We start from the raw sequence: 26,302 nt of genomic DNA, 5'->3' as shown, positions 1-26,302 counted from the left end.
TTATGTAATTCTCGTAAATTGTATTTTATTCTTGTAATAATGCAGCTTTTTCTTTGTAAATGACATAAAAGTGAAAAAAGGAGCAGGATTTTTTTGATTTTGTCATTCGTGCAGCTGCATTACTCTGAATTTCTGAATTCTTGTTAAAAAAGAAAAAAGAAAAGATTCATTATTGTAAAACTACAGCATTTTTTGTGAATAAAATGACAATTTCTTCTCATAATTTTACAACTTTATTTTTCTGATCTTGCAACTTTAATTTTGTAATATTTTGTAATAAAACAGAAATCTTTTTGGAATGAATTAAAGAAGCGAATATTAATGCTCTTTTTAAATGCAATTGATCAAGAACTACAAAAGCAAACTCATACGACGTCATCGCGCGGCGCCGTCGCTTCCTGCTCGTCTTCCTCTTCTTTTAAATTACCGGCGGATCACATCTCTATGGTGTATAGCGCCACCTACAGCGGCGGAGTCCCCTCTCAATATTCCCAAAAGAAGAACAGACGCAAACGGGCCATAAGGCGCGTGTCCGTTTTGCGCGTTTTCAATCAATTCGCTTAAAAAAATTGGAACCAATTGGATGGAAGCGTGACTCGTGTTGAGGGAATGCACGCTTTCGTTCTACTCCAAATTTGCATATTCAAATGACATCAGCTCAGTTCAGCGATCACAGGATGAGCTCAGCTTTTTTTCTTTAGCTTAAACGATGACGTCATATACGTTATCGTTGTTGAAAGCAGGCAAAGTCATTCACATTGCAGGGGAAACTTTCAACTGCGGTGGCAGTACATGTGTGTGTGTGTGTGTGTGTGTGTGTGTGTGTGTGTGTGTGTGTGTGCGTGTACCTGTTCTTCATGGTATGGTGCACCCGTCCGTGCTGAACACACTGCTTCTCCATGTCGGAGCAGCGCGCTCTCATATTCTTCACTGTGTCTTCAAGGTGTTGATTTACCGCAGCCAGCTGCTCCGCTTCCCGCCTGGACACGCACACACAAAAACAAAAACAAAAAACATTTGAATGTTACAAGACAAAAGTCATTCAAGAAAAAGTTGCATTTCACACAAATGATGTCATAAAATTCCTGGTCATGTGGCAATAAAGTGGACGTCTTTTCGAGTAAGTACCACTTGTTCCCCAAAACAACTTATTGAAGTTATTCTTTGAATATTTCATTGACAGTTTTATTTTTATTACACTTGACTTTTGTTGTGTGAGTGTGTGTGGTCTTGGTGGTAATAGCGCGGCAAGGTGAAATGGGTTCCAGAAATGTGTGCGGCGCACTTGAACCTCGAGGGCCCCCGTAGCCCATTTTCTGCTTCAACAACACAGAACGGACCTCATCATCCCCCCGCGTGTGCGCGTGCGCGTCGTCGCCGTGGCAGTCCAGCAGGACTTTAACCGCTACACTTGGCTTGGACTCCAGAAGCTCAAACAGCCAGAGGCCCGCACACACACACACACGCGCACGCACACGCACACGCGCACGCACACTGACGCCACTGTACTGCAGCTCACCTACCAAACACACACGCTCACTACATTGTGTGTGAAATGCCACAAATGAAAGCGCATTTAACGTACAGATCCGCGGGCTAGCATGTATGCACGTGTGCGTTTGTCGTGCGTATCGTGTGTGTGTGTGTGTGTGTTGCCGCGGCTGGTGAAGCCAGCGCGGGCGGTCTGTCGGGGCCAGATTGGAGGCCGTCATGTGACTAATACGCAGCACAGCTCCAACAGCTGACAGAACGCTGGGCCCAGGGTCACCGTCGTACACTCACACACATGTAGATGCAACACACGCACACACACGCACACACACAACAGGCAGACTCATACACGCGGCAGATGGAGAGGCAGGCAGGCCTGCTGTGACTCCGCTAGCATCAGGTTCAACAAGAAAACAGGTCAGGCAGGAAGGGAGCGTGTAGCATGTCGTCAGTAGCGTGTAGCATGTAGTTAGTCGCGGAACAAATTCTCGTTCTCCTAAGGCATCGTTGCGATATCCAAACGTCAAGCACGCAATAGCACATTTTGATCTTTTTTTTTATTCTTATTTTAGAGGACAGGTTTCCCTCTTCACTCGCCGCTTATATTTTCAAGCAGCACGTAGCATTCATCCCAGTAAAAAATAGCATTTTGCAAGTTGAATGAATCATTTAGAAAGTAGCACGTAGCATTAAGTGAGTTAAGAGTAGCATTTAATATGTAGCATGTAGCATTTATTGGGTCAGTACAATTTAGTAACATGTACATGTAAAATTTTTAAATAGCATGTAGCATTTACTAAACGTAGCATTTAGTGAGTTAAATCTAGCGTTTAATATGTCGCATGTAGCATTTTTATTGGGTCAGTACAATTTAGTAACATGTACATGTAAAATTTTTAAATAGCATGTAGCATTTACTAAACGTAGCATTTAGTAAGTTAAAAGTAGCATTTAATATGTAGCATGTAGCATTTTTATTGGGTCAGTACAATTTAGTAACATGTACATGTAAAATTTTTAAATAGCATGTAGCATTTACTAAACGTAGCATTTAGTAAGTTAAATCTAGCGTTTAATATGTCGCATGTAGCATTTTTATTGGGTCAGTACAATTTAGTAACATGTACATGTAAAATTTTTAAATAGCATGTAGCATTTACTAAACGTAGCATTTAGTAAGTTAAAAGTAGCATTTAATATGTAGCATGTAGCATTTTTATTGGGTCAGTACAATTTAGTAACATGTACATGTAAAATTTTTAAATAGCATGTAGCATTTACTAAACGTAGCATTTAGTAAGTTAAATCTAGCGTTTAATATGTCGCATGTAGCATTTTTATTGGGTCAGTACAATTTAGTAACATGTACATGTAAAAATTTTAAATAGCATGTAGCATTTACTAAACGTAGCATTTAGTAAGTTAAAAGTAGCATTTAATATGTAGCATGTAGCATTTTTATTGGGTCAGTACAATTTAGTAACATGTACATGTAAAATTTTTAAATAGCATGTAGCATTTACTAAACGTAGCATTTAGTAAGTTAAATCTAGCGTTTAATATGTCGCATGTAGCATTTATTGGGTCAGTACAATTTAGTAACATGTACATGTAAAAATTTTTAAATAGCATGTAGCATTTACTAAACGTAGCATTTAGTAAGTTAAATCTAGCGTTTAATATGTCGCATGTAGCATTTTTATTGGGTCAGTACAATTTAGTAACATGTACATGTAAAATTTTTAAATAGCATGTAGCATTTACTAAACGTAGCATTTAGTAAGTTAAATCTAGCGTTTAATATGTCGCATGTAGCATTTTTATTGGGTCAGTACAATTTAGTAACATGTCATATTTTTAACTAGCATGTAGCATTTAGAAAGTTAAAAGTAGCATTTAATACATAGCATGTAGCATTTATTGGGTCAGTACAATTTAGTAACATGTACATGTAAAATTTTTAAATAGCATGTAGCATTTACTAAACGTAGCATTTAGTGAGTTAAATCTAGCGTTTAATATGTCGCATGTAGCATTTTTATTGGGTCAGTACAATTTAGAAACATGTCATATTTTTAACTAGCATGTAGCATTTAGAAAGTTAAAAGTAGCATTTAATACATAGCATGTAGCATTTATTGGGTCAGTACAATATAGTACTGAATATGTAGCATGTAGCAGTTACTGTTTCAAAAGTAGCATTTAGTACGTAGCAGGTAGTATTTTTTAAGTTACACTTTTTTAAAAAAAAAATTATTACTATTATAATTTTTTTGCTGGAATGAGTGGAAACAGAACTCAATACAAAAAAAAAAAATCATATTCATGTATTCACCGTCTATTTCCGGTCAGCTCCTCCAGCGTGGCTCCCAGCGTGCGGCACTCCTCCTTCAGCTTCTTGATGAGGGAATTCTGGGAAGACAGGAGTTCGTCCAGCTCACCAACTGCGCACACACACACACACGTACACGCGCACACACACACACACAACAAATGAGTGCCTTCTGGCGGCCGTTCAGGGATGAAATGCAAACAAAAGTTTTTGCAAAAGTACATATGTTTTTACATCCCACGTTAAAATGTGACGATGTGGCTCGGTTGTCCCCCGTGCGGCCTTTGCTGCCTTCTCCTCTTTCTGAACACTCCAACAACGGGCTTTCATCCCGCCTTTGAAAGCAGCCAACATATGTTTGCTCTTCTTCGGAAACAAACGATTAATAACAATGGCGCGGTTTTTTGGATGGCGGCGATGGCGCTCCACCTGCTCCCACATTCGCGCACCATCAGCAACAATCAAATAAAAGGACAAGGCCGCGTCTTTGAAAAGTTTTGTTTGCGAACACTACATATGAGAGCACAAAAATGTAAAGTCACACACTACGCTGCCCTAAAAAGCAAATGCTAAAAGTCGTAATAATACGAAAAAAAAAAAAAAAAAAAAAGAGTTTCAATATTACGAGAATAAAGTAAACAAATGTCGGAATTACAACATTCTCGTTAAAAATATAGTAGTCCTTTTGATCTAAAATTACAGCACTTTTTATACAATTACAAAAAAGCAAATGCTAAAAGTCGTAATAATACGAAAAAAAAAGAAAAAAAAAAAGAGTTGAAATATTACGAGAATAAAGTAAACAAATGTCGGAATTACAACATTCTCGTTAAAAATATAGTAGTCCTTTTGATCTAAAATTACAGCACTTTTTATACAATTACAATTTTGTAAAAAATGAAGCCATTTTTTGTAAACATTTCAGAATTTTTAGTTGGTGAATTTTTGGGGGGTGATACAATGTTATGTTGAATTGAGCTGGTCGCGCAATTTACTCTGAAACGTCAAATTGTGAGTGAGATGCGAGATACTGTGCGGATGTTTTGGCGTTCTCAACATCGCTTGCGCCTTCAGTTTTACAATAATAATACAATAATCCTTCACAATTTATAATTCCAATTTAATCTGGTAATTTATTTTATTTTTTTACGTGAAATTACAGATTTGTTTATTTTTACAAAATCACAGCTTTTCCTTGCAAATTTACAAAATTACAACTTTGTCATCATATTATTTCAGCTTCTTTCCTCGTAAAATTACAGCAACTTTTGTTTTTTAAAGTACAACTCCATGCTTAAAATATTTTGATTATTTTTCTCTTAAGATTAAAAATTCACTCTCATAATATTTAGACTTTATTTTGGTTTTAGGTAGAATTTTTATCTTTCTATTTTAGCTTTTGTTCCTTTGGAAAATGACACCTTTTTTTTTGTTTAAATAAAATTATATCTTTCAACTTCCTCCCTTTGTAAAAATACTTTTTTACTTCATAAAATTACATTTGTTTTCTCTTAAAATTATACTGCCAAAAAAAAACATATTTTTCCCCCTCATATTTTCAAACTTAATTCTCACAGTAAGTAGTAGTAGTAGTAGTAATAAGTTTTTTTTTTCTTTCTTGTAAAATGTCATATTTTTTTGCTGCGTAAACTTTATTCTTCAAAATATAAAAAAAATTCTTGCAATATTTCTGCATTTTTTAATGACTTTATTCCCACAGTTATTTATTAGTGTGTCATTGCTTCTATTCAACTTCCGGCATATAAATTTGAAACATGCCAAGTCTGTAATGATGCACACACACACACATACACGCACACACACACACACACACACTGTAAAGTTTTGGCCAGAGTGTGAAAAAGTTGCGATGAAGAATGCTAATTAGGCGAGCAGGCTTTGAATGCGTCTGGCCGCGCGTAGGCCAAAAAGAACCCTGGGACACAGAAAGCCCGGCAGAACTGGCACTGGAAACAAACAACAGCCAAAGCCATGGTGGGGGCCGAGGGTGGCGGGAGGGGGAGAAATATCTGATGTCATCTCGAGGCAGCTCTGTATGCATGTATTTAAAAAAAAAAAAACAGGAATATGAAAAAAAAAAAAGTGGCGGATGGATGGAAGGAAAGCAAAAAAGCTCATTATGGCGCTCGTCTGTGCGAGCGGCGAGAGGAAGTGATGCGAGTGACTAAAGGACGTCCACCATACCCCCTCCCTTCCAACCCTCCCTCCCCTCCCTCCACGTTTCCTGCTGTGCTCTGATGTCAGCTCTCTTTAGACAACATGTGTGCCACCGCCACGTGCCAGGAAACAAACCCTTTGTTTACGCTTCCTCTTCCCGCCAAACCTCCCTCCGTTGGCCTCCTTTTTTTCGGTTTGCAAGTAGGAGCAGGCCGCCTCGTTGCGAAGGAACGCGCAGGTAAGGGAAATGATGAGAAGGAGGGGAGAGTGGGGGGGGGTTGAGGAGCCAGATGGTGCCACAGATGTGCAAGCAGCAGTAGCTCGGATGTGCACTTTACACATTTGCAAATTACAACTTTATTGAGAATTGCAAAACTAGTTGGGTTTTTTTTGTAGATAAAAAAAAAGTGCAAAATTTCAGCTTTTTTCCTCATCAATTGCAACGCTATTCTTGTAATATTTCGATTTTTTTGCCTTAAAATTATGTTGGGGGAAATTCCCCTTCCTAAAATGACCTTTATTTTTTTTATTTTATTTTTTTTATTATTGAAATATTTGTGCTCCTTTCCTCAATTTTTAAAAAACGTCAAAAATTCATTTGAACTATTTCTATTAGTTTAACATTTTTTTGCACTTTTGTTAACAAGAGTATGAAAACCTAGATTTTTTTTTTGTACATTTAGAACAGATATGAAATTTGTGATTAATCGCGAGTTAGCTTGTGAAGTCATGTGATTAATTACAATAAAAAATAAAAAAAATCGCCACTTGCTCCTAATTTTTAATAATCTTTTTTTTTTTTTATGAATTTATGGCAGTGAATGAGTTAACTCATTTATTTTCATCCTATCATAAAATCAAAAAAAAATTCCCCATTCTTCAAATATTTCCTAATATTTGGACTTTCTCAAGTAAGCTTCTTTATAAAATTACAACTTTTCTATTGTAAAATTACAATTCTCTTTGGGAAAAGCCTTTTTTCTCATAAAAATCACAATTTTCCGTTCATAATTTCTTTCTTGCAAATTTGCACTTCCAATCTAATGCCCTCTTACAGGCAATTCCATATATATGTGCATATCGCAAATAGAAGAATATTTGATAAAAACGTAGTCGGTCCAATTCCTCCCCCAGTGCTCCCCGCTGCCCTCCATGTTTGCTGCAAACAGCATCGGGCCTGGCGCAGGTAAAGAAAAGGACGAGAAGGATCCAGATGGTTCGACAGTTGTATTAGCAGGAGACGCTGGGCCGCAGCGGGCACTCTGACCTGCCCTGGTCACCTTCCACGCCGCCGCTTCCTCCTCTGATGCGAGCAGGCGCCACGCTGCTGCCGCAACTATCCATTTTCTAGTCTGCTCGTCCTTGTTTGGGTCACAGGGAACTGCAGACGCTCAAAAGGAAGAAGGCCAGCTCTATTTCCAATATTTACCAAAATGACTCAGTACCCAAAATCCCAGCAGGTAGCAGATCATTTTTTGTCATTTAAGCGTGGAGTCCCCTCGAACCAGCAAACGGTGAGGCTGAACATATAAAGGGATGACGACTTCCTCGTTTTTGGGACTGACCTCTCTGCAGGTGCTGCGCCTCCATTTGCTGCAACAGCGCCGCCATGTCGCCCTCACGCTGGCGCCACGCGCGGGCCGCGGACGCCATCTTGTCCTCGTGAGCTATCGCCGCCGTCTCGCTGTCCTCTCTGGAGGACACACACAAATGCAAGGACACTCACTACAAGTGGAATTCACGTTGTGGGAGGGAAACACTAATTTGTTCCTGTGCCAGAAGAAAACATTTTTCTAAAAGAAAACACTACGAAGAAAATGCAATTAACTACTAAGAAAATTCAATTAATGAAGCTGTAAAGAAGGCCTAAACTGCTTTTAGAAAGTGTAATTACTGGACATACTGTTGTGTTTGATGTGTGCCTTTAAGGGGTGTGGCCAAGTGAGTGACATCACAGTCTCGAGTCGGTTTGCATGAGCATCATAGTTAACAAAATTGGCCGGCGAAAAAAATCACATTTGAAGTAAAACTGAAAAAAAAAAAACATAATTAATGAAATAAAATAAAAACAAAAGTGCTTTAAAAAAAAAGAAAAAAAAAGATAAACTATGTAGAGAAACTACACTTTGTCAAACGATTTCATATGTGAGCCTTCAGGATTAATTTGAAATGTTTTATAATGTAATACATAAATTACTGCATGGCCGTATAGAAGATGGTTCAGTCATTAGGGAATTGTAGTTTACTTTATTAAAATATTATTTTTTGTTAACTAAAACCAATACTAAAACTAATGAAAGCTAAACTAAAACAAAACATTTATATAAAAAAAAAGTGCCCACAAGACTAATTATAACGGGGTTTTTTTTGGGTTTTTTTAAAGTAAAAACTAAATAAATACTAATTATATTGAAAATTCCAGAACTATAATAACCCTTGTAAGTGATCTCTGCAGGGTGAAACAAATTCATATTTGATGCTTACATGTATTCTTAAAAAAAAATCTTCTGAATCAGAACCTACAGAAGAGGATTAGGGCCAATGAAGAGAGAGAGAGAAAAGGTTGGCAATATTCTGACTTTAATCTCAGAATTCCGACTTTAAAGTGAGAATTCTGACTTTAATCTCAGAATTCCGACTTTAAAGTGAGAATTCTGACTTTAATCTCAGAATTCCGACTTTAAAGTGAGAATTCTGACTTTAATCTCAGAATTCCGACTTTAAAGTGAGAATTCTGACTTTAATCTCAGAATTCCGACTTCCCCCCCACAATTCATTGCACGATGTCACAAAGTCAGAATTCTCACTTTTAAGTCAGAATTCTGAGAATAAAGTGAGAATCCTGCCAACCCCCCCCCCCCCCCCCCCCACTTCACTGGCCCTAATCCTCTTCCGTAAGAATCATCTTTTTTTTATCCACATATGTTAAAAACACAGAAGCAATTCGTCTCCTGTCGTTTGAGTCACTCTCATATCATAACCGAGTCGTTCTTGTTTACCTGACTGAAAGGAGTCCATTTGGAGCAACCCACAAAACAAAACTATACTAACTATATTCAATTTCTTCGTTATCAGTTGCCGGGCAGTGTAAAAATAGTGAGCAGTTCACATTGAACGCAGCGCGTCCGCACCGTCACGCCGTTCATTCGCTTCAATGGATCCCAAGCGGATATGACAAACGGCGCAGGTACGGCTGCGACAAAAGAAGGTGCGCGCATCCTGGCCGTCCGTCTGTCGGAAGCAAACTTTCCAACTCGAGCAAGTGCAGCCCCGCGTGCCAGCAACAGACGCACACACAAAAAGACCAGAAGAACGGGGGGGGGGAAACTACAAAGACAGCGAGAGAGCGAGCGCGACGACAAATAAACACAACTCTTCCTGAAGTCCAAAGAGGCGCTAATGAAGAGAGAATTCTCCAGTTCAAGTGAAAACTTTTCTCCCCTGCAGCGCTTGGCCTGCATCTCTAAAGTGACCGCGTCTGTCTGTTCCATCCTGCCTGTGTGCACGCGCGCGCACGGGTGCGTGTGTGCGTGCGTGCGTGCGCGTTCTCCTGCTGTCCTGCTGTCTGGGGTGTGAAAGCGGGTGGCGTTGCCGTGCAGGGGACACGGGGATATTGCGTCTGAGTGGGTGAGCGGAACACCCGCTGGGTTCGAACAGCAGCCTGAGCCACCAAAGCGCACACCAGGGCTCAGCGGGAGATGGCGGCCAGGCATTGCCAGCCATTTGGTCCTGCAAGAGGTTCCAGGGGGGGCCGTGTGTACTTTGGTGCTTCTGTCCATACGTGTGTGTGTGTGTGTGTGTGTGCGCGATTGAAGAGTAGGATGAGGAAGAGGAGGAGGAGGAGGAGGAGGAGGAGGAGGACGGGGCGCTCACACCAGACCTGTTTACCCACCAATTAGCATCAGACGCCACGCCAGAAAGTTCCAGCAGTCCGTAACATAGCGGCAGCGAACGAGACGAGAAAAGCAAGCAAACAGAGCGTCGCCTCTTCTTCGCAAAACAACTTTTTTTTTTAAACAATCTGACACGTCTATATGAGTGTGTTTGTATCAAGACCTGAAAGTGATAAACAAATATTAAGCAGCTTAACAGTTTTGAGGTATAATAACCCTTTGAAGGAAGAAGAATCAGCATGGAAGTGTCAATGTAACTCGCAAATACGTTCGAACAGACTCGCAAGTATGTTCGAACATACAAATACGCTTTAAACATATCGCAAAGTTCAAAAATATTCCCAAATATGTTCAAACATACTCACAAATACGTTCGAACATTTCGCTAAATACGTTCAAAAATACTCTGGAATACATTTGAACATACTCACAAGTATGTTCAAACACACAAATACGTTCAAACACACTCTCAAATATGTTCGAACATACTCGCAAAATAAGTTCAAACATATTCCCGAATACGTTCAAACATTCAAAAATACTCAAATACGTTCAAACACACTCTCAAATATGTTCAAACATACTCACAAATACGTTCGAACATTTCGCTTAATACGTTCAAAAATACTCTGGAATACATTTGAACATACTCACAAGTATGTTCAAACACACAAATACGTTCAAACACACTCTCAAATATGTTCGAACATACTCGCAAAATAAGTTCAAACATATTCCCGAATATGTTCAAACATTCAAAAATACTCAAATACGTTCAAACACACTCTCAAATATGTTCGAACATACTCGCAAAATAAGTTCAAACATATTCCCGAATACGTTCAAACATTCAAAAATACTCAAATACGTTCAAACATACTCTCAACATTATGGGGAAAAAATGCAGAACCTAAATAATTCATCCATCCATCCATTTTCTGTACCGCTTGTCCTCACAAGGGTCGCGGGGGTTGCTGGAGCCTATCCCAGCTGGCTTTGGGGCAGTAGGCGGGGTACACCCTGTACTGGTTGCCAGCCAATCGCAGGGCACACAGAGACGAACAACCATACTCACAACAACAACAACCATACCTGTAAATAATTCAGTGCGGACATAATAATAAATCATAAAATGTTACGAATAAAGAATGTTTTTTTTTTACTTACTTTTTGTTATAATGTGGGCCATATGCTGAAAAAGTGTTTTTTTCAAGTAATACCCTGTGGTATTATTATTTGTAGCATTTAGCCTACGAGTCGTTTGATCGTACTTGTGAGCAGGTTCGAACGCATATAAATACATTTGGAAAAAACAAACTGCCTTGTCGATTTTCTGGATTGTGGCAGACGTCCGTAATGGATCGTGTTGGGAGCGCAAAAGGTCGTGCCGTTCTCCAGAAAGTTTGCTGGCGGACGAGTGAGGTCACCAAACGGACCTTTCTTCATCTGCTTGAGTTTGATTTGATCAGATCCAAACAGCAGGTCATTAGCATAGAACCATCATAGAGCCTCCAGTTTGTGGGCTGGAGAGGAACCAGTGTGCCGGGTCCATAATGTAGCGAGGCCCTGATGCGGACACACACACACGCACACGCACACACACACAGCTCTGGACAAGCGTCAGTTACCAGGCGGGCCAAAGGCCAAAGCTGGGATGTTTGTGGCTGAGCAGCCCGGTGCAATGGCTGCTGGGTAAAGAGAGAGCAGGGGGGGGGGGGGGGGAGCACTGGGCAGCACCGGCATAAGTGGGCACTATTCAAGCTGTCGGCCATTAGACGGGGGGAGGGGGCGGCCCGGCCCGGCCCGACCCAGAGTTTGCGGCGCCCCGCGGTGCCGGCAACGTCCGGCGCCAGCAGCGCCAAATGCTGCTTTATTAGAGGAGCGGCACAAATTGGAGTCAGATGGCGGACTTGGAGGAGACACTCGCTCATACGGGCCCACGTTTGTACAAAAGACCGACAAGCACAGTGACGCTTTCACAACACGTCGCACAAAGTCACACTGACACGCAGCAACTTTGTGCTCAGGGAACGAGCCGTCGCGCAAATGCGATTGTTTGTCAAAGTAGGAAGAAGGGTTTGAGTGACAAAATGTGTCGCGTGTTCTGGACGGTTGTGTTGCCCCTTTTGTCATTTCAAAATGCTATTTTAACCATTTTGGATGTACTAAAAATGAATAACGTATCATATGTGAGAATTAGGGGTGTCAAAATGAGATTTGTGGAGATTGGGTCAAGTTGTATTTTACAATTTAAAAAAATTGACTTCATGTTAAAGATTACATAGCTTTTAATATGAAAAAATGCACTGAGCCGTCACCAACGTCTTACAAATGCAATTATGCCATCTAGTGGCAGAAAAATTACCTCAACACAAATCAATATCACACGTTATGTTTGTGCATGTTGCACTCGCTAGCTGAAGATTAGCAGAGGCAAGATTTTACAAAAAATTTATCGTTTTCATCCATAGAATTTAAGTGAAGTACAGTTTCGTCTCGCCTTCATTAGTCAACAAAAATGCATACTGATTTAGTCCCAGTTATTGTTTATTAACGAGGGTTTTAGTCTAGTCTAGTTTAGTTTTAGTCCGGTGAAAAATGTGTGTTGACAATATTATTTTTGTTTAGTCTGAGTTACGAGCAAGCTGCTTGGTCGATTATTTGCTTTGTGTTGAAAATCCAAAATGCGATGTACAAGCGGGCTTCAGATACGTCGCTGCTAAAGTGAAGCGGAGTTGAAAAAAAATAGAACGGTGTTTGTCCACATTGAAATAAAACATTTTCATCATAATTGCAAGACGTGATGGGATTAAGTATCGGTTGATTGGTATCCTGAAATGTGAGCTTGCACTCGTACTCACGCTGAAAAAAAATTGTGCGTCCATACTTTCATATAAATTTTTATATATAAAAATGATTGAATTGACATTTTTTTTCTTTTTTTTTCTTCTTTTTTTTAAAAGCTCAGTATTGTTCATTCGGAAATGTCATCATCATTGCTCTTTATTTATTTATTTTTTTTATTATTATTTTTTTTAATATATATATATATATATATATATATATATATATTATTATTTTTTTTTGTGTGTGTGGGTGAGTATGTGTATGTGCGTGCGTGCGTGCGTGCGTGTATTTGTTAGCTCACCAGAAAACCTATTAGAAAAAATCTCATATCGTTCACCTAAACCGAACACCAGGAGACCCGAGGGGACCGAAGAAAACCAAGGAAGGTGAAATCCAGCACCGACCAGACACCCCCCACCAGAACTCCTCCCCAGCCCAAGAAACATCCAGACCCCAACAAATCCAAAAAACATAAAATCAGGGAGGCCTCAAGAGACCAAAGGAGAGACCGAGAAAATGAATTGACATTTCAATGAGAGAATCGATTCAAAATGAGTCAGAGAGCAAAAATAGTTGAGGCGGCGCCCCGCACACGTGACGATGTTTCGCCGTTTCCCGAGCGCCGTGCAATCGCTTGAATGAAATGATTTTTGAAAGCGCTCGTTTGAGCTGCTGACGGGTTTTGCGTGATGATTCGGTTCCCGGGAGCGGACTCTTCCAACACACGCAGCATCTATTTATGACGGGCAGTGTCAATTTAGAACGCATTAATATTCATCCACTTTTGATGCAAACGTGGCCCGCGTGTACGCGCGGAGGGCTCGTGTGGATCTCGCTGCCAAGCGCGTGAAAAGAACACCAGAGAGAAAGTTCTGCGGAGGACAAGATGACATATTGAACATCATTTATTGACGCCGCGTGTGACAAATTGCTTTGTGTTTGGTTTTTTAGCGCGCCTGCGGGTCACGCCGACATACGACACACAGAGGCGGCCTGATGTAGCCCGCAGACCGCCTTCATCTGTCTCCCTCTCCTTCTCCCTCTCTCTCTCTCTCTCTCTCTCTCTCTCTCTCTCTCCTCCATTCCATTCCATCCCTCCTGCCTCTTCCCCCTCCCACCTTTTTTTTTCCTGTAACTAAACTGGCTGTGTCTCGCTCCATCTGCTGGTTCTTCCTTCAGCGGCCATGCACCTGTTCACACCTCCTCTCCTGTTGGCCACCTCCACTCTTTATCTCTCCATCCCTCCCTCCCTCCCTCCCTCCCTCCTTCACTCGCTGCAGCGCTGCCAGGCTCGTCCCTAGCGCGGCTTGGCGCTCTGTCATTCAATCCATCTGTCGGCGAGTCAACTTTGTTTACAGGCGGCGGCCCGAGCCTCTTTTCTTCATCAAGGAGGAGCTCGCCCGCCAAGCCCCACCACCGCCACTGTACTGTACTGCCCCCCCCCCCCCCCTGCACGCCGAGCCACATCGGAATACCGACAGCACTCTGGCACAAGCCGGTAAATATCGAAATATGTAACCTCGTAAGGTAAATTAATTTTTACGACACATAAGTAAAATGAGCCAAAATTTGACTCCCTATTGGAAGTGTGATATCTAAGTCATTTCTAAAAAAAATTTTTTTTTTTTTACTTGCGACCACTCAAAATGTTTAGTGGCATCAGACCTATCCAATACATATATAATAGTTTTATTTCTTAATTAGTTTTTTTTCTATGGACAATAAAAGCAATATTGTCCTAAGAGCACGACTAAGTATCATCTGTATATATATATATATATATATATATTAAAAGAAACACATTCAAATTGGAATATTCACTCATACGCGTGCACGTACGTCACTGTTACTGCGTCCACACACGCTCACAGGCCTGAGCTCTCGATCCCAACCGTGCTTTCTCGTTTTGGTTTAAGAATGGGGACATAGGAAGCGCATACGTCAGCTCGAGCAGAAATGATAATTAGCTCTCTCGAGTCATCTGGTGTATTATGGCTTTTATGACTCTAAATTTATGAAAAATGAGGACCAGGACTTAAATGCTGATTATGCATCCATTTTCTCTATCATTTATCCTTGTTAGGGTCACAGGTCATGTGACTGTGGACTGCCAGCAGATCACACGGCACATTTACACGATCCTTCACACTCGCATTGGACAATTTACAGTCTTCAACTAGACAAAAGCGCAATTTCTGCAGAAATTGCGCGGGAATGCTGAACGCTGAATGCTAAGATTTGAATGCAAGCGAAATGCTTATGGAGTAAATTGAAAGACACATTTGGTGAAAATGACAAATTATTAATTGTGGTGTGAATGATAAATCAAAAAAAGAAAAGTTGAACTGCATCCGCTCTAAGGAGCTTCAAGCGGGAATTGAACCCAGAACCTTCCGCATGCCAATCACCACACAATTGTGAATATGGAAGTATATTTGACATTGTATGTAATTGTATTGAGTAATAGAGTCAAAGTATAGAAAGTCAAAAATATGGATTTAATATAAAAAAATTTAAATACAAATACAACATGTCAAATGATATTGATAAAAATGGATGTTAGATTATTGGACTATTTCAGATTTTTTCTTTCTTCAAAATAACTATAGAAAATATAAAAAAATATATAATTGCTTGCTTGACTGATTTCAGTTTAACACCTGAAAGTCCGAGAATATCAAAGCGGTCCTTGCACCCTTCCATTTTCCTGTACGTGGACCATCCAATGGAAAAGGAGTAACAAGTCAACACTTTTGACACCGAGGCAATCATTTCGCCGGCGGGACGCGATGGCGGACGGAAGGCGGAGGAGCCGCTTCGCTTGTGGGCGGCGCAGCAGAAGTGCGCCGATGTAGGCCAAGTGACCCCGGGGCACACTTGGCTGCTCGGAGAACAGTTGTCGCCGGCAGATTTGCCTCCATCTCGCCCGAGGTCGCCCAGTCAGGGATCTGCCGATTCAGTCTATTCTCGCAAAGGAACCGACACATTGCGCCGCTGTTTGATGATCACGGTACGGTGCGCGAGGAGGGATGCTGTGTCAATTCAACTCCAATCGTTGAAATACCTTTCATAATTGGAAATGTCGCGTAATCGTGTATTTGAACTGATCTCAACTTTATTCATACGTAGCAGCACTGCGCAATAACTGTTTAGGGCTGCGCCAGCCGCAGTTAGTGTAGGAAAAGCCAAGCCTCTAAATCTCCAAAATGGCCGAAACAAACCAAACGACAAACCTATCTTCCTCGTGGAATGCAGTTTTTAATTGGGGTGCGTGCGCAATTGACACAAATCAAAACTGACACGTATTGTCCATCCATCCATCCATTTTCTGTACCGCTTGTCCTCACAAGGGTCGCGGGGGTTGCTGGAGCCTATCCCAGCTGACTTCGGGCAGTAGGCGGGGTACACCCTGTACTGGTTGCCGGCCAATCGCAGGGCACACAGAGACGAACAACCATACTCACAATCGCACCTATGGACAATTTGGAGTGTCCAATTCACCTGCCATGCATGTTTTTGGAATGTGGGAGGAAAGCGGAGTACCCGGAGAAAACCCACGCAAGCACGGGGAGAACATGCAAACTCCACCCAGGAAGGCCGAAGCCTGTGCCGCGTATTGTGTTTCAGGTATTGTTGTCACCATAGCAACATTTTGACTCGATACCGATGCTGAAACGGTACCTCGACAACAATCTAAAACCTCAGAAAAGCAGCTCAATTAAAACTGACAAAAGAAATTCTAAATATTTGTATATTTTATTCATTCAATATTCATATTAGGATTTAGTAAATACTGTATATATTTATGTATATGCTGTATGTGCTTTCACATTGCATGCCATATTCTTGAAGTACTGTATTTGACTGCATTTGATGTCGACTTATATCTTTTTTTTTTTTCTTTTTTTTTTAAAGAGCTCAGTATTGTTCATTCGGTAATGTCATCATCATTGCTCTTTTTTTTTTTTTTTTGTATGTGGGTGGGTATGTGCATGTGTGCGTGTATTCGTTAGTTCACCAAAAACCTATTTAAAAAAAAAATCCCATAACGTTCACCTAAACCGAACACCGCCGGTCAGGAGACCCGAGGAAGGACCAAAGGAAACAAAGGAAAGTGAAATCCAGCACTGACCAGACACCACCCACCAGAATTCTTCCCCAACCCCAGAAACATCTAAATTCCAACAAATCAGGGAGACCTCAAGAGACCAAAGGAGAGACAGGAAAGGAAGGAAGGACAAACGAAGCAGAGTGAGATCCGCAGACACCAGCTGACGTCGACTTACATCTAAAGGGAAGTGTCAAAAATACGTCGCAACCTTTCGCTCAGTCGGTCGTCTGAGCTTTTTCTATGCGTCCCTATGATTTCCTACCGTGTGCCTGTTCATTAAACGCACCTTGAGCCCACTGCAGGAAGTGAATCGAGTGATTGCTGCTGCTTTTTTCTTCCGCTTCTCCGCCAACAACACTTTGCTCTGGTTTCTCAAACTGATGCTCCTCAACGAGGAGCGGACGGCCAGCAAGCGCTTCCGTCTTCAGCGCGTGAAGCTTTATCTTTCTGCGCCCCCTCTCGCGCGCACACGCCGAAAGAGGCGTGCCGCTTAAGGCGTTGTCCACATATCAGCAGACAGGCCGGCCGTGCGTGCATGTGAATCTTTAATTGCACAACCTTATAATTTTGTTCACTTCCTGGTCTGTTTGCTCATTTGCACGCACACACACGCACACGCACACGCGCACGGCTCACTCACTCACTCACTCACTACCGTCCCATTTGCTACTCCACTGACTGCAGCAATAGCTTTCCAGGCCACATAATAGAGATTTCAACAGCATTTTGTATTTGACAATGGACACAACTGACCACAAAAGAAGTAAATCAAACCGCCCCCCGGCATAAAAAGGTATACAGATCCTACATTCTGTATGACAAAGGGGGAAAAAAACGGAGTTGTGGAGTAGGGCTGGGTAAAAAAAAAAAAAAAAAAAAAAAAAAAAAAAAGGCTATCAAATGGATTTTCCTTTTCATAGCCCAATATCAATGTATAAAACCATAAAGGCATATAAGTATTTGCTAACATTTGACTTAGAGCACTTTTTTTTTTTTTAAATTAATATTTATTTATTTATAATATTATTTATATGACTTCGAGCACTTTAAGACAATTAATAATCTGTTTAATTTATATTTCTCTGGTGTCGGGCCAAAACCTCGCACCTCCGAAATCGTCACTTTTCAGGAGACCTCAAAAACGGCACATTTGTTCAACTATTAACATTGCATCATCAAAAGTGAGAGTGAGCCATTTTCAACTCTTTAAAGTGGTTTATAATTCGTTAAAAATTAAAAAAAAATAATAATAATAATAATTCACCAAATTATAACTTACAAGGTTTCCGCCCGGCCAGTGATTTACAATGATTGAATTCGAATTATGAAAACAGGATTTTCATTTCATCCTTGCTGATGTCAGTGTTTGTGTAACACTTAAGTGATTAAAACAAGTTACTTACATGAACAACAATTCATTTATTTATTAAGTTCAATGTATTAAATGAATGAATATTAATAATGATGATAATAATAATAATTTGACCAGTTATTGCTTACTGCATAATTTAATTTGGAATTTAATGTTTTATCATGTCCTTGATAGTTAAGAATTGATGTTACATAATCAATATTCGATTTGATTGAGTTGAATAAAAAAAAAATAATAATAATAATCACATTGAATTGAACTCTTGTGCATCGAAATCGAATCGGTTGAGGAAATTTGTATTGATGCCCATCCCTACTGGCATACAATACTTTCACAGTACTTTGAGTGGTAACGCTGACTTTATAGATAATAACAGTGACCAAAATAAAATGATGGACCCGCGGTCCAACCTGAATTCAACTAGCGTGTGCCAAGGGTGTCAAAGAGAAGCAAAGCCAAGTAAAAGCAAGCCAAATGGTCACAGCAAGATAACCGTCGTGCTCAAGTCACTTACGGAATCATACGCGTCAAAGAGGCCTAATCTCAATAAGCAGAAGGTGTGGCTGGACAAAAATAGAAAAGAAGGACAGGTTGAGCAGAAACTGGCACATATAAAGTGCCACTGGTTTCGACAAACACGAGTCAGACAATCGGGTGGCTTTTCAGCGCGTGACGACAAAAATCGGGAAGTGGCAATCTTCGGAAAATCAAGAAAATGGAAGAGGCAATTGCAAAGGCAAATGCAGACGCAATTGAAAAGAGCCGGTAAGTCTGAATGTGTGTGTGTTGCTTACAAGGTACGACAAAGGCTGCATTGGATTGTACAATTTTACCTCATATTAATTATGTAGAGCTCGGTATCGGTACTCATTTCTTGAATCGATTACATTTCCTTCACAAGAGCTCAATTCCATTCGATTTTGATTTCCCCCGATCCTATAATTATCGATTATGGAACGTCAATTCTTAAATATCATAGACATGATAAAAACTCACAAACATTAAATTCCAAATTCAATTATGCGGAGAAATATAGGGAGGAGGAATGGTCAAATTACTATATTATTATTATTATTTATTTGTATGAATTATCGTAACGTGTTATAATCACAAACATTGACAGCAGCAAGGCTGAGATAAAAAATACTATTTTCATAATTATAATTCAATCATTGTAAATTGGGCCAAAATCTCGTAAGTCACAATTTGGCAAATTTCATATATATTTTAAAATGTATACTTAAGGACATGTTGGTAATATTTTTACAAATTATTCACCAATGTCAAGTGTTGAAAATGGCTTACTCTCTTCAATGATGCAATCTTAATGGTTGACCGAACACGACGTCTTTGGGGTCGCCTGAAAAGTAACGATTTTGGGGGTACAAGGCATGGCCCGACGCCAGAGAAATATGAATTCCAAAAATTCTTCATTGTCTTAAAGTGCAATAAGTCGGGTCTTTAGTAAATGTAAGAAAAGACGGTGGTGGGGGGGGGGGAGGGAAATCTAGGCCTTTAAAATTCAATTTTCTTAGTAATTTATGGGAAAAAATATTAAAATAATTGATTTATGGTTTTATGAATTGATATCGGGCTACGTTAGGAAAATCGATTCGATATTGATTAAACTTCTTTTTTTTTTACCCAGCCCTAATATTGTGCCCAGTCAAATCATGATCTCTCATTTCCCCTTTTCCTCAGTCGCAAGTGGACAGAGAAAGATTTTCTTCACAATTATGAAAATTTGAAAAAGGCAAAAGGGCGCAATGCAACATACTTGTGCTATGAGTTGATGACCCCTGAAGGTACTTCTGTCGTTAAACATCGAATAAACATACCCAAGCATGTAGAGGACAAGCATGCAGAGGTGAGTCTAGAGAAACATACCTCAGGGATGTGATTTGACCAAAGTGAAATTATCTGAAAATTTAGCCGGGGAGGTCTGGGGGCCGCGGGCACTCAGCTCGGTCCAGAGCTCATGGGTTTTCCGTGTTTTTAAGTACTTTCAATGCACTCGGATGACAAAGAAATAGACAAAACAACGGCATAAATTTTCAATGTATATTGAACTATCCCATATAAAATTGCAGTTTTAGTCAACTCAAAATCAGTCACATTCAAAAACATTGGGACTGATTTTGCTTTTAAAAACTATCACTGAGAATATCATCATATATATTTACCATGCAATAAATCATTTAATCAATCATTCTTAATTTAATACATAATGCATGACAAAAACATAAAATACCTCATGCAGCAAGCTCTGGTAAAAACACAATATTGACTAAGATCATCTCTGTAACTGCATACATCAAGACAGTCAACATATTGAAAGCTGAAAAGTGCAAACATGCAGCATTCATTTGAGTTTGTGTCAATGATTAACCATGTTAAATATTTATGGCCATTTTTATTACGTTATAATATTTTCGAAAATTTGATTTTGATTAATTTGAAAAGTTTACCACCGACCTCAAAATTCACGACTCTGTCAGCAACTGGTTGTTGGGGTGGATCACGTCTCTCGATTACCGCTTCCGATTGTGATGTCAATAAGGGATGGAGGCCGTAAAGTTTTGGAGTTTTCGTTTGGGCACCGAAACTTCCAGCGATGCAATAATTTGTTGTTCTTGACTGGAGTTCTTTCACGTGTTTTTTGCCCTTTGCGTGACTTTCAAGAGCTTTGAAACCTCTCGCACCATAGTCGCTTTCCCGGCACGATCGATCTTCCGAATAAAGTCACTGAACAAATTCGTCACAGTCTTCTTTCCGACATTTGCAGATATATCCTTCTCTAACCGGTCCCATCGAAACTTGTTTTTTACGATCTTGTCAATTTCCTTAACTCGCGGAGCATCTTTGCGTTCGATCACGGACATCTTTCTTTAAACACCCGGCAAAAAAGGTCTGAGAAATGAACAATGGCATACGCCTATGCCTTTATAACAAGCGCGTTTATTGGTCAACACGGAGACTTCAGCCAATCGCAAGATCCGTTTCATTTCAGTTACGGAAACACTCAAAAGGAATGCTGTCGAGAGACGAAATCGGATTTTTTACCACTTAAAAAATTGTAACATTTTATTTTTGGAGATAAAAAAAAAGCGGAATTCCGCGAATTAGCGGAAAAATCACATCCCTGATACCTGCTTTGACAAAAAAAAAAAAACCTTAACCTACTTTTAGCCACTCTCTTGTGTAGGTTCTGTTACTGGAAGACGAGGATCTTAAAACTTGCACTGAGGTCAAGTGTTACTTGTCCTGGTCTCCCTGTAACGATTGCTCCCCGAAGTTAATCGAGTTCAGTGAGGAAAATCCAACCGTGAAGCTTAGCATCTATGCCTCACGCCTTTACTTCGCAAACCTGGAAAGCGACGAAGCTGATCTGGAAAAAGTCCGGGAAACTCGTGCGCAACTGCGAAATTTAGCTGCTGTTGACACGATCTCCATCCAAATCATGGATCGAGAAGGTAGGTACCTTGAAATCATAATTATGATCATATGATCAACTATACGCATCTGCTGAATTGACAAGTGAGGATACGCGTAACCCAGCAAAGGCCAAAGACACCAATTTCTTTCTTTTCTCTCCACTCTCCATAGACTTTGAATACTGCTGGAAAACACTGAATTTAGGTCCAGGAGAGGAATTCCACGCTTGGGAAGAGCTTGAGCAAAATCACAATTATTATAAAGAGGAACTGAAGAAAATCCTTAAAGAGGTAACTGACAGGAAAGTATCATTTGTCTCATGATGTCATGTAGGCTACTTCAAAAATCATTTTAAGTAGGGCTTAGGGGAAAAAAAGTCGGTTAAGTCGACTTGAAAAATAGATCAGCTCAAATGTTTGTGCCTCGAAGCGGAGCGCGCAATATTGCAATGGTGCCTGTGATCAGATCTTTATTTCTTCTGTCAGTGCACCACCTAATGGCCGAATGGTGGATCTGCTTAGTAGGTTTTTATTTAACACAATACCGAACGTTTAGCTTCCCCAAAAACGCAGAAGTTCTCAACTTCTTAAAAAGAAATTGGGTTGTAATTATTCCAAAATGTAACCTGCCACTCAGTTTGGTGTCCGTCACTTCACCAGTAGGGGGCAGTGATGCACATAAACATGCCCAGAAGAAGACAGGAACAGGAAGTTATTGAGCTCGTGTAGCTAACAATTAGCTCGACCCTTGTTTACTCATGGAATAATGTTGTTAAGTGACTTTTAATACACTTTTATATGTGCAATGAGAATATAATGATGTGTGTGAACTAAATTGTAGTTAGTGTTTGTTAACCTTAAGTCATCACTAGCGCGCTAATGCTAATCGCGATTGCTAACCGTTTAGCATAGGCTAATTGTGTTGGTGTTTAATAATGCATATATAAATAAAATTCAGTACTTATATCCACTCAATTCAACATACATCCGTCCTTAGTGGATTAACAAAACAAAAAAAATGTTTTTGTGATTACTCGATTAATTTAGGATAATTGATTTTTAAAAGTTTTGATAGTGACAGCACTAATTTTAAGACTAGAACTGCTTTCACAGATGGGCCGGGGGTGTGGTGGTGCTGTTCTCTGTTACCAGTTTTGAGAAGAAATTTGTGTTGCTTATTTAACCATGAAAGTTTCTTTATGAATATTGTTTGATTGATTGATATAATTTTGCAGGCTCCAGTGGAAGCTGCTGCAGAAGCATTGGGGAACCTCCAACTGTGAAAGTGAGATACATCATACTACACCAGCGTTTCCCGTTTCACTGTTTGTTCCCGGTCTGATCAATTAAAATCCTTATGACGATCTATAAATCGATTAATTTTGACACTTCTATAATAACATATCATTGACAGATTTTCACCTATTTTGAGTTGCATCCTATCGAATAAACGTTGTCGTATCTTGAGGCACTTGTCAGAAGTCCTGTTGTTTATACACAATTGAACAATAAAGTTGCGTTTCCAATAACATTGGTTCACAAAAAAAACACATGCCAAACGATCAATCGAGTCTAAGACAATAAGACTGACGACGGGAAGAGCGAGGTGAGGACACGAGGGCGATCTGACAGCGAGGAGGCGAGAGGAGCGCGGCGAGACGTCATCACAAGGCCAACGGGCCCACCGCTGTCAACATCATAGCGCACACGCACGCACGCACGCACACACACACAGGGCTGGCCGAGAGCCCTCCCAGCTGCCCTATCCGTAACTGTCTGATTAGTTGTGCTAAGCAGCCCCTCCCCTGCCAACCACGGTGCCATCTGCTACCCAACAACATGGCCGCCGACCAGACGAGCACACGCACGCACACGCGGGCGCGCGCGCGCGGCGAGGCCCGTACCTGGCGCGGCGAGGCTGCTGTCACACACACATCAAGCGCCGCAGACACAGGTGTCGCCCCAAGGTATCAACACTTAACATTCACACAAAGGAAACACACGCACATTGCTGCACTGCACGCCACTCCAAGGATTCTCACAACACACCATATGGAAATGAAAATAATCCCATACTTGCATTTAACACACTGCACTCACAGTAAAAAACGTAAAAAGGTTAGACTATCGGGAACGATTATCCGGTAGTGTGAAGAGTAATTTGTCTTCCTCGAGCTGGTCAGAAAGAGTTAAAAGTAATTAATAATTAAAGTGTGATCCACACATACCGATAATCGGGCCAAATCCCTCTTTCCGATTAAAATCAGCAAAGGTCTGATTATCGGTAGTTCCTAAAAGACTATCAGGAACGATTATCCAGTAGTGTTCGATGTGTGAAGAGTGATTTTTCTTCCTCGAGCTGGTCTGAAATATTTAAAGGTTAAATTTGTTCAATATTTTAAGTGTGATCCACACATACCCATAATCAGGCCAAATTCCCCTTTCCGATTAAAATCAAAAACGTTCTGATTATTAGTAGTTTCTAAAAGACTATCAGGAATGATTATCCGGTAGTTTGATGTGTGACGACTGATTTTTTTTCCTCGAGCTGGTCGGAAAGAGTTACAGGTTAAATTGGTCAATATTTAAAGTGTGATCCACACATATCGATAATCGGGCCAAATTCCTCTTTTCCGATTAAAATCAGCCCAATTGTCAGATGACCCTGTGGTGTGCGGTAAATAGAGGCAGGGTTTTTTTTCCTCCTCCATAATCTGCTTTGATGAAAAGTCAGTGCCGATAATCGTAAATGATCAACCTGCTCAATATTTAATGCAGGGTGCACACATACCGATAATATTTTTTGACACCGATTCAAATGAGCACAGACCTGATTGGTGGATGTGTGTAAAAGATAATCCTGCACGACTGTGGTGTGAGGTGAGGCGAGTCCTTTTTCATTGGATAAACTTATTTTTTTATGATCATTTTGTACTGTGCTGGCCTTTTTTTAGGCCATGAAAAAGTACAAAACAACCATTTTGTGCTACATTGGACGATCAACGTTAACGGACGACCCCCCCCCTAATTAATCTGCTAAATCGAGTTTAACAAAAAAAACGTTTTGAAAAGATGTTTTGAAATATGCGCGCGTGTGTGTTTGTTCACGGGTACGGGTTTGCGCCCCCGCCGCCGCAGCCCTATTATGCTGAGCCGTGATTGGACAAGGGCCCCCCCGCTGAGTTTGCTTTGCAGCAGTTTTGTCGGTTGCAGATTTTTTGGCCCCGGCCCGCTCGGAGCGAGCCTCTGGCGGGACGCGGCATCTGCTGCCTTCACCTTCCTCATTTACACTTCTCCGCCCTCTCGCGCTCACCCGCGCCGCTCTCTCGTCCCCGCCTACGCAGACCTCGCCGTCGCCGCCGTCGCCGCGACAGATGAGGCGGAGGAGCGCACAGAGAGCGCAGCGGCGGCGTGACATGTTTAATGGAGTTTGGGGAAAGTTTGCTCACGTCTCGCTGTGCGCCTCAAGGTCGGGGGAAAACACGGGAAGTGGCTCGCCGTCGCCACGTTAGTGATGTCACAAAAAATGATATTCTGCACGGCTATGAAAGCGCTTGAAAGCAAGAGTGGCTGCTTTCTAGTAAGTGACAAAACAAATCACCTTGGCGGAGCAGTTTTATCACACCTGACGATAAAACAATGCATAATGTTAGAATAAATGTACATAAGTTATCCCATATTTACTCTTATAGTATTGCAAAACATGACTCGTGCTCCTGCAGCTGCAAAACAGGAAGTGTGCCCTCATCACACGATAGCGGCTGAAACCTTCAGCGCCGAAGAAAGTCACGTCTGTATTATAATCTGCACAATGAATCCTATCCATGATGGCCGCTGCTGTTCAACCGTGCTTTCTTGTTTCGGTATAAGAATGGGGACATAGGAAGCACATAAGTCCGCTCAACCAGAAATGATCATTTTCTACATTTAGTTGATGCCCTGGTGATCAATTGGGTAATCGCGGGAAATTCACTAGAACACATCAAGGTGTACAGTGCATCAAAAAACATGACAAATTATGATTTATAATGGGAGTCTATGGGACAAAATTGGGACATTTTTACACGTGTAATATAAAAATGTGTTTCCCAAGTATATATGAAAATGTATTAAAACATACAATTAAAGTGTTCAAAAATGTAATAAAACCCCAAAATGTAATAATTTCACCAATAATGTAATAAAATAAAACCCTGACTGATATTGTAATAGTATTTTTACAGCTAATGTAATCCCTTTTAATAAATCATTGGGGATTTATTACATTTTAGGTAGGTCTTTTTCTCTCAAAACTAATCATGTAAAACTAACTAATCATGTAAAACTTAGACAGATAATCTAATATTTGCATTCATAGAAAAAAAAAAATTGGAGTGTGAGTGTTGAAATTTTGGAGTTAAATGTTTCGGAGTTGATTTCAACCTGCGAAGTGTGTTTTTAACTTTGTTTAAACCAAAGTCAGTGTTGGAGTCTGCCACAAAGACTTCTGGGAGTACGAAGGAAGTTAAATGTAACTGTTCTTTTTTTTTTTTTGAATGATGTTCATCCTTTATTGTTAAACAGAAGTTTTGTGTTATAGTAACGGGGCATGTGGCAGCCTATAAATGTCATCATTTTCAGATTTTTTTGTGTGTTACATTATTG

General features: G+C 40.4%; 2 protein-coding genes across 5 annotated transcripts in view; one reads left to right on the top strand and one right to left on the bottom strand.

Annotated features, from left to right (window-relative positions):
- The window catches only part of sdccag8 (SHH signaling and ciliogenesis regulator sdccag8), a 49,841-nt gene that overhangs the window by 7,856 nt on the left and 15,683 nt on the right, over positions 1-26,302 (bottom strand). For all 4 annotated transcript variants that reach the window (XR_015096880.1, XM_086093017.1, XM_086093016.1 and 1 more), the window contains 3 exons: positions 7,567-7,694; positions 3,827-3,935; positions 849-980 (listed from right to left, as the gene is read on the bottom strand). Coding sequence is in view for 3 of the 4 variants with exons in the window: in XM_086093017.1 (XP_085949143.1) it covers positions 849-980; positions 3,827-3,935; positions 7,567-7,694 (369 nt within the window). In the remaining variant the exon portion in view is untranslated. The remainder of the gene's footprint in view (positions 1-848; positions 981-3,826; positions 3,936-7,566; positions 7,695-26,302) is intronic.
- On the top strand, positions 18,782-23,125 carry LOC147163451 (single-stranded DNA cytosine deaminase-like). The gene is made up of 5 exons (XM_086092180.1): positions 18,782-18,989; positions 19,926-20,091; positions 21,430-21,697; positions 21,831-21,949; positions 22,894-23,125. Exons 1-5 carry the CDS (start codon positions 18,940-18,942, stop codon positions 22,939-22,941), a joined length of 651 nt encoding a protein of 216 aa, XP_085948306.1. The 5' UTR covers positions 18,782-18,939; the 3' UTR covers positions 22,942-23,125.

The sequence above is a fragment of the Leptonotus elevatus genome, chromosome 13 (genome assembly GCF_054856555.1).
Source record: "Leptonotus elevatus isolate MCC_2025b chromosome 13, RoL_Lele_1.0, whole genome shotgun sequence".
NCBI classification, from domain to species: Eukaryota; Metazoa; Chordata; class Actinopteri; order Syngnathiformes; family Syngnathidae; genus Leptonotus; species Leptonotus elevatus.
This window is presented reverse-complemented; position numbering and strand designations above follow the sequence as displayed.